This window comes from Galleria mellonella, unplaced genomic scaffold (assembly GCF_026898425.1).
Source record: "Galleria mellonella isolate WM207_F2 unplaced genomic scaffold, CSIRO_AGI_GalMel_v1 utg588, whole genome shotgun sequence".
Classification (NCBI taxonomy): domain Eukaryota; kingdom Metazoa; phylum Arthropoda; class Insecta; order Lepidoptera; family Pyralidae; genus Galleria; species Galleria mellonella.
The window spans coordinates 755,503-773,949 of NW_026442124.1; the positions used below are offsets into that span (position 1 = coordinate 755,503).

General features: G+C 33.5%; 1 protein-coding gene across 9 annotated transcripts in view; it reads left to right on the top strand.

Annotated features, from left to right (window-relative positions):
• Positions 1-18,447, top strand: part of LOC113516935 (uncharacterized) — a 68,056-nt gene that overhangs the window by 27,722 nt on the left and 21,887 nt on the right. For 8 of the 9 annotated variants that reach the window (XM_052899597.1, XM_052899594.1, XM_052899599.1 and 5 more), the window contains 5 exons: positions 6,091-6,210; positions 12,907-13,204; positions 13,626-13,912; positions 16,749-16,945; positions 17,359-18,431. In XM_052899597.1, coding sequence (XP_052755557.1) covers positions 6,091-6,210; positions 12,907-13,204; positions 13,626-13,912; positions 16,749-16,945; positions 17,359-18,431 — 1,975 coding nt within the window. The remainder of the gene's footprint in view (positions 1-6,090; positions 6,211-12,906; positions 13,205-13,625; positions 13,913-16,748; positions 16,946-17,358; positions 18,432-18,447) is intronic. The other variant, XM_052899600.1, reaches the window with a different exon arrangement.

The window sequence follows — 18,447 nt, forward strand, 5'->3', positions numbered from 1 at the left end:
TTATAAATTACTAAGGTCTATTGTTTTAGTGCCAAAAGTCGACTTATGAAACCAGCGGGCTAATTATGTAACTATCTGTGAAACTGATTGAATCTGTGTTCGTTGACAAATAAATAGTATGTTACCGTTGAAGTCGGAAATAAAGCAATTGGCGGCCCAGTTCTATTGAAAGAACGAAGAAAAATAATTGCTACGGTAGCAGAGATTTTTATACTGTTTTTGTCTAATTTTCAGAGAATAATGTATTTCCCGAAACAATAATTCATTTTAATAGTTACACTGCGTTTAAATTAGACTATGACAATTGAACAGTCACAACTATTTGAAAAAATTGTTGTGTCGATAACGTATAATATTTGTGTCCTAAAAAGAATAGCGACTTTCATCGTAACAAAATTTATATAGGACTAATACTGGAAAGCTTATCTTTTGCATAAACAATGGTCGATACAGCAAAACATAAAAATACAGGCAACTTCAGAACTTCTTCCTTTTTGATGTTTGTGATGAAATATGATAGACTAGGTCAGTAACTATGCAATATAATCTATTTGTGTTTTTATTTTTTATAACATATTGGACAAACGAGCATATTCGGCTCACGTGATGGTAAGTGATAACGACCGTCTATAGGCACCCGCAACACTAGAGGAATTGCAGGTGTGTTGCCTTCCATATTCCTTCCAAAAGGAAGGAATATAGAGTGTAATTAATAATATTTATTAATACTCTAATTAGAAAGAAAGTGGTCAAACACTAATTGCTAAAATAGGTCTGTTAGAAGACGTCTTATCTATACTCTGTACTGTAAAGAGAATAATCCAGACTCTGACTCATCAGTGCACAGCTCTAACTACTAAAGTTAGACTAATTTTGTCAGCAGGTTTCTTTTATGACGCATACAAGTAATAACTAAGGATTTTTTTAAGTTCGGCTCCTTAGGAGGGAAAAATAAGGGTGGAAATTTGTATAAGAAAGTGTAATTTTTTATAAACGATTTACCTAAAATTATTCATATATCACTTACATAAAAATAGTGGTGTTTACTTTTTGTATTTCTCTAAATTCATCATCTAATTGTGTTAAATAAGGGATGATTTCCTTTTTCGATCCATGATTCTTTGGTGAAAATGTATATGTTTGCTACTCTATTATGTTTAAAAGGCTAAACAAATTTGAATGAAATTTGGTACACTGGCATAACAATATCCTTGTCTTTAATTCGCTTTATCTGAGTAATTACAACTTGCTTTACTTCGTCACAACTCGATTTCTTGAATAGGAAAAGGTGATGCTTATATGGACTTAATAGTTTTATAATTATCAACTGTGAACTATTTTATAAAATTACCGACTCTTAATGATATTTTTAATACTTTTAGCTATAAATGTATGCAGAATATAAAAAAATATTAAGTTTTTGCTATGATTCTTAAGAAGGAGTGAAGGAGGTTCAGTACTAAAACAAAATTCCAATCTAAGTTCAAAATGGCAATAACGTGAATATCAAACATTTCGCCCTAAAGATGTGTGAATGAAATTATAACAAAAAAAAAAAAAAAAAAAAAAAAAAACTATGAAATATACATAATACTGCTATGAGATAAAGGTAAAAGGATATTATTGTAGTCGCCAGCGGTAATCTATGTAAATAAAAATTGCCGAATGTATGTAAACGCATCGCTTCTGAACGGCTGTACTTAATTGGTTAATTCTTTTTTGTTGTGATTATTTTTTGTGTCATTATCAGGATAAGATTTATATGAAAGAACTCAAAAAATCGTAACCTATGTGAAGCTGGGGCGGGCAACTAGTTAATTTATACTAATGTCTACTAATATTACAAATGTGAAAGTATCAAATTCATGTGTTTTTTGTGTATTGTATTCTAGTATTGGTCTCATATAATCAGGATTGGAGATGCTGTTTTTTTATTGCAGAGCTAAGTATTATCTCTGCAAAACTATTCAACCAATTTTGAATAAAGTTTGGCAGAAAAAATGTAAGGATTAAAAGAACATTGCGTCGGTATAATGTTATAAATTACAGGAGAATAAATCATGAATACAGCTCTCCAGATATGAAATATTAATTATATTAAATAGCGAGAGAACTGTCTTCTGAAAGAATATTGTTTATTACTGAATAAAGAAAAAAAATTTTACTGTAATTGTACATATATGATAGTTCCAAGCAGAGCTAGATAATATCAATTTATCATTTATCAGTAATAATAAAAGTCTATCAATAACTTGTTATTAAACTGAAAAGCTACTGATGCGCTTTTATATTATTTACAATATTTTGTATAGTTTAGAAATAATTCTACCTTATATTATAGTTTAGAAATAAGCTACCTGTTCACTTTTCGTTTCATTGTGGTATAACGAATATATAATTAAGGTAAAATTGAGTGTGCATTGACAACTTTACGTAATTGAAAGGTGACAACAGTTATATGAAGACTGATATTAAAGAAAAATTAAACTATTAATACAAAACCTAAAAATCTCCACTATGGATATATTTACTGATTTACACAACGTTAAAAATACATTAAAATTGCAATTGTTACAACTTCTGATTGATTAACCTCAAGCTATTGAAGATATAAAAATCAAATTTAAACATCTCGACGGCCACGGTCGGTGTAACCTTTACGTCTCTCTTATAAACCGTAAGGTGTGAACTATGGAATTAAAATTTTAAGTATTTACCAATTTATATGTTTGGCATTTTCTCTTCTTATAAGGCAAATTTATTAAAAAATTTGCATTAGAAATTAGTCCCAAAAACCCTTTTCCTTACACATTACTCTTATTTTATCAACACTCTTTTTTCGTACTACTCGTCTAGGTAACACGCCCATTAACAAGACTTGACTTCTTCTTCGGTACATTTTTAACATAAACTATTATAGACGTAAAAATAAACTTAATAAAATTCGAACTTGTTTTTAAAATTTTATCATGTTCCAGAACAAGGCATTTCAAAAATTGAGAATAATGCTGGCATTATTCTCAATTTTTTTAATTTATACCTTGTTTGGATCTAAAAGTATCGTAGCATGTGAGGAAATAAATAAAACATTTTATTAAAAAAAATATTTATTGTGTAAGGAACAAATGATTCTTCATGAAAATGGTTGATTGTTCACGAATTGTGCGGCTAATGCCACGGTTTACTATGTAATGGCTCCGGTACTCTTAATACATTTTTTTTTTAAATAATTGATATTTTTTATTTAAATGCATCCTTGGTTATACATACCAATGCGTCAAAGATTATCTGGTGATCATTTACTTGTTTGCACGTTATTGTTACTGAAAGTATATAAATATCCGAACTTTTCCCTAAAAAGCTTGTTTTGTTTTAAACTAATATGACATACATACCTATTATTATTCTTTTAGGAGAGTATTAATTCAGGCTGTTTAGAGCTTGTAGTACTACGCAATTCTCTTTCTATCTGATGTGCTTGTCAATGTGATTTACCTGTACGAGGTTTGTCCGGAAAGTACGTATAAAAGTTTTTTAAAAATTTTATTTTACAATTATTCAGGTAAATCAATTTTATCCCCTTCAAAGTACTCCCCCTGTGACATAATGCACTTGTGCCAACGCCGTTTCCACTGTGAGAAGGCTCCTTGAAAGTCCTCTGGTTGTAGGTTTCTCAGCTGCCCCGTCGTAGCTTTTTTTATCTTTGTCCCCCAAATGCCGCCCCCGAAGTACCAATTTGGTTTTTGGGAACAAGAAGAAGTCACACGGGGTAGTATCACCGTAATGGATTTTTTACTCAAAAACTCACGGACAACAAGAGAGGTGTGGGCAGGGGCATTGTCGTGGTGAAGAATCCAACGCCCCTCTCGCGCCAATTCTGGACGAACTCGTGCCACACGAGCTTTTCTGAGCACATCGACGTAGAATTTTCCATCAACTGTCTGGCCTGGAGGGACGAATTCTTGATGGACAATCCCCCGAACATCGAAAAAAACAATCAACATTGTCTCGGCCCTCTCTGAATCTTTTTAGCCACTTGTGGACGGTTGGTTCCTTCACAGCATCATCCCCATAAACTGTTCTGAGATCGGCAAAAATTTCACGGCCATTCTTGCCGAGTTTCGAGAGAAACTTGATTACGACGCGCTGCTCTTCAACGGAAGCGGGCTCCATGCCGACGGGGTTTCGTTAAGAGGTAACTTCACAGATGGCGTGACAAGCCAATTCGCACCGCACGGCGGTCAGACCAGAACTGAAGCATTGTTAGGGACATAAGGAAGGGGTCCTGCGCTTACCTGGCCTCCCCACTCCTCTTTCTCGCATTCCAGAACACTTTTATACGAACTTTCCGGACAGACCTCGTATATCGTACACTTGTCCGTTTTGTGACGCAGACCACATATTTATGCCTTACGTGAAGATATCTTCAGTTTATGTACATATAGTTTAACAGTGTATTAATCTTATTAATCAATGTTAGTAAATATTCTTTTTGTTGAAGAAGTATGTGTTATTTAAATATATAAAGGCTAGCTGTTTTATCAAATGATGATGTAGGTACCAAAATTCAAGATGTAGGCACTATGTAAAATACGATAATAAGATAGATCACGTTCATCCAAATTTGCACTAGTCTCGTCAGTGACGTTTGTAGTCGAATGTTTCCAAATGTTCTTGTAAATTTAATAGTATACGTCTCCATCCATCTTGCCCTTGTCCTACTTCTTATAATCACTTTTAATTCCGGAATAATTTTTTAAGTATATTAAAATGTGAAACTTGGCTTTATTTTTTATATTAGCGGGTTCATCCAATAAACAAATATTTTATTTGACACACCGAAATAATAATTATGAGATGCAGTTAGGCACCCAATGACGAATACCTGTTGAATAACAATTGAAAAAGCGAAACCTTTATCCGCGGACACTTACGATACCAACTTTCACCTATTTGGATTCGAGTGTCAACTGTCGTGATTGTAGTCGCTAACTTCTTTTTTATTAGGTAGGTGTTAAATTTTTGTTATAACATGATCGACGTTTGTATAATCATCTTAATCTTATATATTTGTAATGCCTTCTATTGTAAAAATAATTGATATAAAATATTCTGTGGATAGATAAGTAGAAAAGTTATTATACCGAGATTTTAGACTAATGTGGGCACAAATACATTACGTGTAATACATAGGTAGTAGAACCTCTATACCCAGTTTGTCGGCATCATTTCCGGCTTTTGGTATTTCTCGTTTGTTCTTTGTTCCATACATGTAGCGCAACATATAAACAAAAGAACGTCCCAAACACACAGGATGTAGGTGCTAGCCGTGCTAGGAAGGCTTCAAAATTTTTCGAGAATTATTTTATTATACTATTTCTGGTCACGCTTATGGCGCGTTGTTGTTATTCCGAACATTATTATTTCAAGGTTGCGCGGCCGTCGCAGTGAGGTTGCGTAGTGGGGCTCCTCGGTAGGCGTTCAACTGGTATCTCTGTCCCTGTTTCGCATTAAGCTTCAGTTAGCTTGCTCTGTACTTGGCATTTGATATGTATGAGTCGAGTCAATGTGAACATAACTAGGTATTCCTTGATATCAAGCTATTCTTTTACGATTATGTACATCAAGTTGAAGTTTCAAAAAAGCAAATAACGTATTAGGTACCATTGAATGGATATTTTATAATATAAAAACTTGAATAAACAAATACCCAGCTACCTCAACGGCATTAAACAGATATGAGTCATCATACATTTGTACAACAATAATTATAAGTGATTGGGGAATTGTTTGAATTGTCTATCGTTCATGTAGATAGGTACCTAGATAGATTAAATGAGTTGCAAATGGCTTTTCATGTTCAGATAGCGAAATAAATACTGTCATTAAGTAATTATTTTTATTCTCTTTTTTAATTATTAGCATGTTTATTACATTTTTAAATTAATAAATTCCACTTTTACATAGTAAGTGTTAAAAATATATATATACAAATTCACTCCATTTACTTTAAATATATTGTTTTTTATATTTAGTAATCATTAATCATTTAAAAGTTTTTAATAGCTTATTTTTTTGCTGCTTCTGTAGAGTTGAATCCTGTGAACTCCAACTGGGAGACACATGGAGGGGGATGCAAAGCAAGATGAGCGTGACAGCGCCGGTTAAGAAGATAAGAAAAAAGTCAGACAATAAACCGCAATCTCAAATGTACGTATAATGTGTTTAGGTGTTTTTATATTTTGGGGTTTATTTTGTTTGCTTTTTCAGACATTTCACACCTTACACTATTTGTGTATTTAAATTGTTTCTCAATAGAAAAAAGAGTAAAGTATGGAATAAGTATATAATTATTCAATTAATCAGTGTATCAATAAAATGACACATTCTCAGCTTCGATATGTACGTTTAGACGTTGATCTCGCCTATCATTACTCGATTTATTTGTATAACTATCTGAACCAGAGATAGCTCCGGTATGATTATGCTACACTATAGCATATATGGTTTGTAAAATATTGATATCAAACTTGATGTATATTACTAACAGTCGACATTTTCAGTCAACTAATAGCAAACGTCTCTTAAAAAAAGGATTATCTTTGACTTTAGCGAAGCACCTAAATGACCTAAAACAAAATCAGTTTACCGACACCACATACAAGGAGTTAGTAAACAAAGTCTAGAATATCAGAGTTCTTTAATTGAAATTATAAAGATAGGTTTAGAGAAATGGCGTTTCAGAATCGCCCCCGTGTTATCATTTTAAACGATCAGAGATTAGAATCATTTTCATCTTGCCTATCAACGATATTGTAACCTGTCTCAGATTACATACAATATCAATTCGTTTATTTTAGGTAATAATTTACATTGATAATTCGAAATGGCTATGGGTGTAATATTGACCTTTATTTACTGGGGAATTTAGTCTAAATCTTGAATTCATAACGTTAAAAAATATAATATTTTCAATGTTTCTATAGTTGAAGTATGTTTTCATATTCTATGTTTCTTGACAAAATTAGTCTATGATGCTATCATTGGCTTTCAGGTAACAATGCTCCATGTGACTAACAATATTGTTCTATATAAAGATAAATGAAGACAGAATTAGGTTAACGAAAAAATATGAAAAAATAAACCTCTCAAAATTAATGTTTTGTAAGGGACAAATAAGACGTGTGTACAACTGATAATGCTGTGTGTCATTTTCTACCTGCCACCTATTATATTACACAAAAAATTAAATTTACCTATTAATATATTGACATGATAATAAATATCATACCGAATAACATGAATATATACAAAATATATACATACATATACCTACTTTAATAAATATTAACACGATGATAGATATGTTGTGATATATTTATTTAACTACTGAGTAAAATATAGAATTGAAATTATTGATTCAACAGATAAATTAAACTATTTTATTCGGTGCGATTCGCAGATTCACAGGTTTTCTATTCTAAACTTATGACAGTGACAATGAATGCATTGGACATAGATAAATCTAGAATGACGTGTGGTGTTGCAAAAAGATTGTAAGTTGAAAAGGGATTACGAAAGATTCCCAGTCTTTCGTGAACTGAAAAGTATAAATATTAAAAATAATAATATAATAATAATAATCTTTCAAATAAGTGGAAGTGGAAGTATTATTGATGATAGAGAACTGTGTACAAACGATACGCGTATCTCTGCGGTTACGAATGGTCAACCATTTGAGTGCGAAACTTAGAAACGTGGTCCTACTTCCGTAGCCCAAAGATGAATCGAATACAGTTGTTAAGAAAACAATCCAACTTATGTATCTGTTCTTGCAAGATGTTAGTAAGACACATCGGCATAATTAAAATGCGAAAGTATTAGGGATTAGATAAGGAGTAATTTAGTGGAAGGAGGAAGATAAAATTTAAAGCGGTAAAGAGTACGTTGTATACCTGTAATTCTGTGACACACTTCAGACTTTAGAAAATGCTTTCAAAGGTCCAGTTAACAGACTCAGGTTCTTGACTTTTGGACAGAATGAAATAACGGTTCTCTCAAAATGCAGAAACAAATTTGACATATTTATTTTGGATATAAGTTTAGTGCTAACAATAGTTATTACCTGACATTTATTTGGATTGAGGGAATCAGTGGATGCAGGTGGATCAGGATCGTTCTTAATAACAGTCTATGGGGGAGGCTTATGTCTAGCAATGGACGGATAATGGCTGAAATGATGATGATTATGATGATTTATTTGTATTAAGTATTATTGATTGTATTACTATCAGTTACTTATTGGGTTGCTCTCATATTAGTTTTAATTTGTCAAAATTGATTTTTTTAAATCTTAAAGTATTATTTATTTGTTTTTTAGCAGTACAAAACAAATGATTAAATACTGTTGCCTAAACAATATTAAATAATTTGCTATTTTGTCCCCAAAAAAAAAAACAAAAAAAAAAGCCTATTTCAACCGTGACAAAACCAATGGATTAGAAACTAAACCCCTGAATTGAATTTGGTAAAATTTTTTTATGGGATGAATCTGAAAATACATTCTTTCAGATAAAAAATATAAAATAATTCTCTAAATTGGTTTATAATTTGACGGAGTTAAAGTAACAAAAATACAAAATATACAATCAATTTGAAAACCTTCTCCGTTTTTGAATACGAGTATATAATATTTTACAATTACATTTAGAATTTAAATGTTACATGCGCTGATATTTTTTTATTAATGTATAAACAGCATACGGTAGCTACAGTAAACAGCTAAATTTCACAAAGTTTAATGTAGGTGAAATAATCGAAACAATAACTGCAATAGTTCTGCCCGATCTGATTTGTATCTTTGAAAGTATTGACAAAGGATCATCTATCCCTGACATACTCCTTGATGTGAAATTTCACTAACGAATGTTTTATAAGTTTTGAAAAAGGCGCTGATATGAAACTAATATTTTTATCGTCATTTATTTAGATACGATACTTAATATCTTTTCTAATATTATTAATGTTAAAGTGAGTTAATTTCATTGTTTGTTACGTGTTAGCGCCTTAACAACTTAACCAATTATTATGAAATTTGATATACATGTATTATATGGGATGTACAAGGCTACTTTTTATCCCGGTCAGTGAACACATCTCACGCGGACGAAGTTGCGGGTAAAAACTAGTATAAAATAAAAATAATAAACGCTAAGAATACACAGAATTTTAAAATAAAAAGTAGTTGTAGAAATTCTAGAACTGATTTGCTAGACTACAATGAAATAGTATGTGAAATAAGCTGACATAGTTATACAGTCTGTGGCTATTATAAATAATGATATGTCATCAACTACGATGGTACTGGAATTAATTTCAACCCTTTGATTTGTCAATTTCGAGAATATAATGTAACTAATATAAACTAATACTTAATAAGATTTTGTTTCTGTTATTTTATTACTTTGCAATTTTCTGCTTTATTGTGTTATTTACTTGTGTATATAAATATATTTTAATCATTCAGTTGGTAATTAATACCTACTAATATAATTTTAAATTTGATAAACAGTTTTAGCATTGAGATCCGATCCGTTATGGTTGCATGTCAACGGTATTATTTTTTATTCCAACTATTTTCGAAGTAGAGCCATATGTGTATGCCTCTATTTCGAAAGAATCTAATTTGTGTTGGTTTAAACTGTATAAATAATAAAACTAATGCTAACTAACATACAGGGAAGTTCAAATTGTCGATAGGAATTTATTATAAAAGTTAGATATGTATTATAATGACGAGCACTACTGAGATGGAATTTCTCGAAATTTCCAAGGAAACGGGTTAATGGGTTCGAAAGAGAGTACGTGTGCAACACCTAGCTATAGTAAAAGATTAGTCTTTTGAACATTGAAGCGGAAACGAAAACGTCATGTAAACTAAGAGTCAAGTAGGTGAAGCAGTACGTGGACGTCAGCATAATATATGGAATGATCTAAGGTTATGTACATCATTATATTATGAATGCAATACATATTTTTTGTACATATCCAAGTTTGGTAACTTTACTAAATTACATTATGTGAAATACATGTATATCATTTAAAAATGAAACTTTTTTTTATACAACTTAGAATGGCAAACAAGCTGACGGCCCACCTGATAGAAAGTGGTAACTGTCGCTTATAGACATGAGCAGTACCATGGACATAACAGAGTATACTGTTTCGCCCATGATACCCCCATGCGTTGCCATTCCAGGACCATGCTAGGACTCAGGTGTTATTCCTCTGTACCCACTAAATTCACGCCATATCCCACCCTTCAAACCGAAACACAGCCATGCAAACATAACTACTTCACGATTGAAACACGAATGGGACAGAGGTACCCAAGCAATCGACTTTTGTACAAAGTCTCCCTCCTACTGTCTTGTATCTTAATCAACAAACATGTTAAGAAGCAGTTACTAGGTTGAAATAGAATGGTTGACTCGTGAATTGTTGGTTTATTCACGGGTCGATTCTATTTTGTTCACGTATTGTACAACGGATTGTCATATGGTTCTTGTGTAATATGATGTCGAGCTATTGTAAAAAGTTTAACATAAACGTGTAACTCATTAGTCAAAACAACAGTACGAGAGTGGCATCAGCAATTGCTGTAGTTAGGCTATCGGCTTGATAAAAAACACTCAATCTGACGATTTATAATTCGGTATAATAAACTATTAACCACGACGCTTTCAGTATTTATTATTAATTCAGTACATATTTATTGTTAAAATGATATTGTCAGTTTGTTGCGATAAAAAGGGCGTTCAAGTATTATTACGTGACGCAATTTTGTCTTATAAAACGTTACGATGCGTTACAAAAACCGTACTACGTAACTGTTTTATTTAAATAGTAAAGTATGGAATTAAAATCTCCCAAGTTGGCAACCCTGTTCTTTTATGTTTTACGGGGAATCCATCAGCTGTATGTACGCCATTTTTATTTTGGTATTCGTTAGTGTTGTGACATTTAAGTAAAAATGGTCAGTTGAGTCTTACGTAGTGTTTATTCAGGGGGTGGGGGGAGGAGTACTGAAAAATGTTACGGTGTATTACATGGAGGAGGGAAGGTAAAACATCCTCAAAAATTGCTTCACGTAATATTTAAACGTCCCCAAATGTAATAAGTTCAATATCATAAAGTATGGTAAAGGAAACCCAATACAGACACTAAATTATCTAATAAATATAATTATCATATACTATCTAACCTGCCCCGTCTTCGCACGTATGATATACATATAAAATGTCTCTGTATACGAGTAGCTAGTCCATATTTCCTGAGACCAGTACCAGTACAAATTGTTGGTTTTTTTTAAAGGAATACGCGGCATTTATATCTGTTAGTAATATCTTTAGTGTGACTTTTAGTATTTAATTGGTCCTGTCATTAACTCGATATACATTTCCTATTGTTACCAACAAATGTTATAAAAAGAAAATAGAGTTAGCAAACAACTATATTTCTATATTTGTTTGTTGTGTTTTTGCTACTATTACACCATTTAAATATAAATCATAAATACGTAATAATATGAAATAGTAAACAGATGATAATTTTAAAGATTATGATCTGGCAAGGTATTTTACGGATAAATAGACAGTGGCGAAGACTTCTTTAATATACTTCTGTTTCATTCATCCCCATAATTCGTCTCACGAATCAAAGAAGCATCACGGTTTAGAAATGTAATTTTTATTTTTATAATTACATCATGCTACCAACACATGATATTCCTTTTTTTTTATATATAATACTATGCCTTGTAGCAGGGAATGCAGATAATTTAGTAGCCTGTGTTTTGATTTCTCCATTTAATACTATACAGTTTATCTGATTGTAGTTTTCATTTGATACCTGCAAAAATTAAATAAAGTATATGATGATAATATTTTACATTTCGATGATATACATTTTGATATTAACTTTGAATGGATAGTAGAATTATTTAACCTGCTAAGTTGCTCAAATACTTTTAATTGTTACTGTACTTACATTCGTTTTCACGCAATTGACTTTTTCCTCGCATATATATGAATATATATAATTATCATTGATCACTGATAATGTAGGTGTTTATAGTATAATAAGTAAAGACCACGTACATTATATTTATTATCCATGTTATTGATCTTATAGACAACTCATAATAATAATAATAAAAAAAAAATAACTATAAGAGATTATTTACATTGTGTTAATTTTCTGATCAAAACAAAGATGGGACCAGATTTTATGATTATATTTCCTTTTTTTTTAAACTAATGGTATACATCACTAAAAATCCTGTTTTTACATATTGTGATATGTGTTTCGTGCTGTTTATTATTCAGTAAGTTAAAATGACAACAGTCTTCAGATATCTCCATCTAAGTCTATGCACAATCCAAATCTTATCGTTCTATTTAAAATGTTATATACCTATTGTTATACATTTAGAACCTTGTTTTTCTTCTACACTTGTACTCTTATAACCTATCGTATACATATTTTTTCAAAATGTTTAAATGTGCATATCTGAGAAAACACTTGATTGATATATGTATATAGGACTTATAGCTCCTTATACATATATCTTTACTGACAATATCAACAAAGTAATCGCGTACTTTGCTTATTACATGTTTTTGTTATTTATATAAACTACACAAACTACTGAATTTAAATTTTAAAAGTGACTTCCAATAAACCTATGTTTATAAAATTTATCATTAGAATGAATCTGAATTATATATTTTCTAATAATTTTCATATTGATTGACTACAATTATAAATATAAAAAAGTGGACCCATAATTGTGTTTGTTGTTTTTTTCTGTATTCATTTGTAATTTTTAATAATTATGATTTACAGAAATAAGTGTAACAACGAAAAGAAAAGACGGGAACTTGAAAACGAAACTATAAATCAGCTCGAGGAGCTCCTTGGTACATGTTTGGCTGAAGTCAAGCAGCCAGATAAAAACGGCATCGTCCGCGAGGCCACTCGTCAGATTCAGGAGGTGTTGAAACGACGGCGCCAGTGCCCTAGCGAATGCCCACTACGTATCGCCCAATGCCTCTCGCCTGTCCAGGCTGGTGAGGTCAGCTCTACGCAGCCCCAGCCTCTGACGGCTGGACTACATTATTCAGAGCTTGCGACGCTTATTGAGGTGTGTTTTACTAAAGACAAACTATTAAATGGAAGAATCTATTTCTCCTGAGTAACTCCATCGATTCTTACATAACCATTAGGATTTTATCGCTGGACACTAATGAGAGTGGAAAATATAGGCAGTCTATTATTACCATGCTGTCTAGGTGGCTTGATATGGAGTTTTATTTAGAGTATTGTTCGAGTAAATTGTACTGTGTAATTTTTTGCGAAAAACTGTAACTTATTTTGCAACCTAGTATTTGTATCTAGTTTGACTTGGTATACTCGTAAATGTTTCAACACAGAAACGTATGATTTCCATATAAAATTGCTAATAACTCTATAAAAATAGGTTAAATTTTTATTTAATTAATTTTGTATTATATGCTAATTTGATTAAATATTTATTACATAGTAACGTTCTAATATTTTTTTAGGCGCTTAAACATTACACTGGGAGCCTCGGTTGGGTATTACTAGAAATAAATTCAAAAGGTGAAATTGAATGTGTAACCGAAAACATCAAGGACCTTGTTCTGCAGGATCGAACGGAGTTATACAAAAAGTCTATATTCTCTCTCTTGCATGTCAACGATCAAGCTAAATTAAAGCCCTTGTTAAGAGACATACAAACGTTTGCCTGGAGTGCAGGCGAGACTGATAAGTTTAAAGCTATTCAAGCTAGATTGCTTGTCAAGAACTCTAATGGTACTGACGGATCTGGGTAAGTTATTATGCTGATTATCATTTATAAATTGAACTTTCCAACAGATGTGTACAATAATGTCTCTGTTTTTGGTTTCCGCATCGGCATGGGTATAGTAGCCTGAATTTCATAATGAGAACCGAAATAATATAAATAATTCTCAGTCGTGAAAACCATTCGTATTTGCATCCTTGAGCAGCATTGAACTGTTTTCGTATTAAATACCTCGTATTTAATATATATTTTGCTTGTTATATGAATATTAATTTTAAATAGAACTTTAATAGAACATTTTTTCAATTTATTTCGTATATTTTATTTCAATTTATGTATTTTATATTTAAATTTGAAAATTTTATACTTGGTTAGTCTTACATAATATAAAGGAGATGATTTTGCATACATATTACCCTTTTTTATTTTCGCTTATATTTTGTGTCTTTTAGATTATACGGGGTAATCATAAAGGGTGTACCAAGCCAAAATCTAATGACAACATTAATGAAACTAAACAAATTCCCCCAAAAAGACTAGGAACTGTTAATTTTGTGAAATGAGCGTCAATCTGTTTTGACGGGGGTATCATGGGCGAAACAGTATACTTTGTTATGTCCATGGTACTGCTCATGTCTATAGGCGACGATTACCACTTTCTATCAGGTGGGCCGTCATCTTGTTTGCCATTTTAAGTTGTATAAAAAAAAATTGAAGTCGGCGGTTTGTGCGGTTGTGCTGTTTGTTGTTGGACGGTCAGTGTGTCACAAATATATTTTGAATCTATTATTACGCACCAATTTTTATATTAAAGTCATGTAACGGATTGTACTGTGAAGACTTGTTTGACATGCCTTATTGTCAGTTATCACGACATTGCTCGACATCAACAGGGAATCTATTCTCATATTGAAGGATGAGTAAGCTATATGTGTACATTAAGAGGCGCGTTCACATAAGATTTTTAATTTATGTATTCCTGTTCTACTGAAAGAACTTTCAATAAATAGAAATGGTAACTGTAAACAGTTTGATTCCCAAATAACGGACATAGAATACAATCTTCATAATCTGGACAAGAGTAACTTGCGTCGTATTTTTAGAACTTCTAGGATTAAATATGGAATCCTGTTTTGTAACTAGAGTTAATTATCGTAGGGCTCCGATTATTTTCAAATAGTTAATATTTCTTTATTAAAAAACGGTTCACGTCTTTTAATTTTTATCTATCTTTTCTAATTTTATCAGGATGATGTGAAACTATGTAGTAGAATATAGAGATTGACTATTTTTTAGATATAATAATACAAGTTTAATATTATCTGTTTATAAATATATTTTGCTATTTCATTCCGATAGCCAATCGTGTTGGACGCACGATAAGATGTCGATTACACCTATCTATATAAAGATATATAAACGTAGCAATTGATATGAAAGAGAATAATTATTAACTATACTTAATTTAATCTAAAGCAACAGGTATCTATTTGTATTGATATATACTTAAAGATTTTACGTATATATAAATGGGAAGAATGCGTAATGTTTAAATCTATTTACCTTAACATTCAGTGGTATTTTAATGATCGTTTATTAGTAGAATATCTGGCATATTTAAAATACTGTTTCATCTGTGTATGTTTTTATTATAAAAAAATGATTAAACATTTCTAATATCTATCAAGGAACAAGATTGAATTATCACGAAAAAGCAAATGCAACCCGAATTGCCGTACAGCTGTTTAGGCACGTGGACGGTTTCTAAAACTGTAATTTTAATTTTAATACATATCTTTTAAGACACTTAGAATAATAAACAAGCGGGCGGCTCAAATGATGAAAATTATGTGTTTTATAATATTTTGTATACTATGCATCTATCATTTGACACTCTAAAACGATTTCTACAGCCAAATAGTTTTTCTAACTTCAGTAAGTCATTATGCAGTGTAGCGAATATAGTACCAGTAGATCAAAGATATTTTGGTTTATTTTACATAAAAAGAATATGTATATAGAAATGAAATTAGATGTTACGAAAGCATAACACCTTAACCTCAGAAATGGCAACGTTAAAGCATAATAAATGTATTTTGCAATATTTTTTTACGCTTTCACGCCTATAGACGAGGACTACAACTTGTTTGCCATTCTAAGTTGTAAATATGAAAAGCCAATAATATCGAAATCTTCAGATCGATAATAGCTACTCGTAAATACTTTTCGTACTAAAGAAAGATGTCCATAATTGATTCTCTGTTATAATAATAGTAATATAAATAACTTCCTTGTAAGTCTCGGCATAGAATAGGCCATCCCATTCACGGGAAATGTGGGTTTCGTAAGAGGAGACTAAAGGAGGGCAAGGGAAGAAGAATAAAAAATCTCCATGTAAAAGTAATACTATTTATCATTGTCATTCAAACTAAACATAAAATATTTGCGGGGCATAGGTGATGCAGTATGCATGTAATATGTAGTCGTGTAAAGCAATAAAAAGAAAGGGCTATAATTTTCCCGCGTTTTGTTTTTTTTTTCCATGTTTATGTTTATCTGAGTTTTTCTGTTCTTGTGAGTTTTGTCAAAAGAGCTTTCCTGGATATTTTAGTTATATTCATCATATAAGCCTTTAACTGTCCGTTGCTAAACGTAGTCCTCCCTCTTGGGGGGTTTTGACAGTAGTTGTAATGCTTGGCAGGCGGATTGACAACCGTAGTTAGGTTTTGGAGATGTTTTAAGAGGGATGCTGCTGCCTATCCCTCGTCCTCCCTTCTCGCCTCTTGCGACATCTACCATAATAGCCTTATTTATGCATTATATGTTTGTGAGATTATTAAGAGGCGCTCTGTTATTTAAGGTACGTGGAAGCAGTGATCCACGCTGCGCCAGTGCGCGGCTCATCCTCGGAGGAGGCCGGCTCCGTCATGTGCGTCATCCGGCGCTGCGAGGACGCGTCGGCCGCACTTCTCCCTGTCGACGGCGGCCCGCCCGCCATCAGCGCTAAACAAATTGATCATATCGTCTTTAGATTAGACTGCAACTATATCATTCTGTGTAAGTTGTTTCAACCTTATAATAAATTAGGATCAGATTTGAAAGGTTGTTGTTAATACAAAAGCGAGAAGATTAATTACGTAATTTATAACAAGAGCAGTTAATCTTACGTTGGGTAAACCTAATCTGGTAGCCCTATAACTACCCCATCTGCAGTGACACTGTCAGTAAATTGTCTCTACAAATTATCGGCACCATCTTTGAGGTAAACGTATCGCTTGATTTTGTTACATTTTGTCAAGCAAGTTGGAAATTTAATATTGCAGACAATGAGTACATCATAGGAGAGTCAATTGTTGCGGAAGAGTGATAAACTTAGGAATAAAATTGGTGACTTCTAGATACTGAGTGACCACTATCAAGGTCTTTTATTTATCTACTGATCTTAAAGTTTTTTATTTTATTTTTTTCAGCTTGTGATTTAAGTGGAGTGGAAAATTATATAAACTCTCCTGTATCTCTCGTGGGTACACGCTATTTGGAACTAATTGAAAGTGTTGATCGTGTTCGTGTGGTTACACATCTACAGCAAGCCGTGTGTTATCCCGCACCACCGAGTGTCAGCGGCCCTTTTCGTATACGTATCGCGGTCGATCGGCCGTGGCTTAGGGTCAGCGCTCGATCGCGACTGTTTCGGGCTAAACCGACTTCGGGCGAGTCTGATTTCATAATGTCGACACACACCGTGCTCGGCGACGAAGATCTCGACCTTCTCGAAGCTGATCAGCCCCGTTCTACTATCGGCGGACCACTTATGTCTTCTGTCGCCAACGGAGAGTCTTCTAGTTGCGATAACCGATATCGTTCTCCGATGAGTCCCGGGGATCAGTTTTCGATCAACGACTTCGTCGACCTCGACCCGTGGCCGCCGTCGTTTCAACTGACAGATATGTCGAGCGAAGAGTCGAAGGACCGCAAAGAAAGCGGCTCGGAGGGTCCACAGACGCCACAAACGCCTCGTGCGCCGGCGACGCCGGGCGATGGTGGGCCCGCCGCCGCGCCCGCGCCCGCCGCGCACCCGCCGCACGCGCCTCACGCGCCGCACGCGCCGCACGCGCCGCACCCCGCGCACCCCGCGCCCGCAGCCGCCACCGCCGCCACCGCCGCCACCGCCGCCCCGCCGCCCGAGGAACCCAATCGGTTGCGCTCTCTGCTTAGTAAGAAACCGATGTCGAGTTGCGCGGACAGCGGGATGAATTCCAACAATCGCATCTTAAAGGACCTTCTCAAACAGGAGGATGAAGAGGCAACTGGCAGCGAGACGTCGGCTCCTCATACCCCACTCACACCGCACACACCTCATACACCTCACACGCCCGCGGCGGCCATGTCCCCGCTCCACACTGCACAGACGCATTCACGGCCGTCGCCGCATCCTCCACATCCTCCTCATCCGCCGCATCCTCCACATCCACCCCATAATCCACACCCTTCTTCCGCGCAGCACACATTACAACAGTCACATAACTCGGATGTGCTGTTGAGGGTAAGTGTTGTTTATA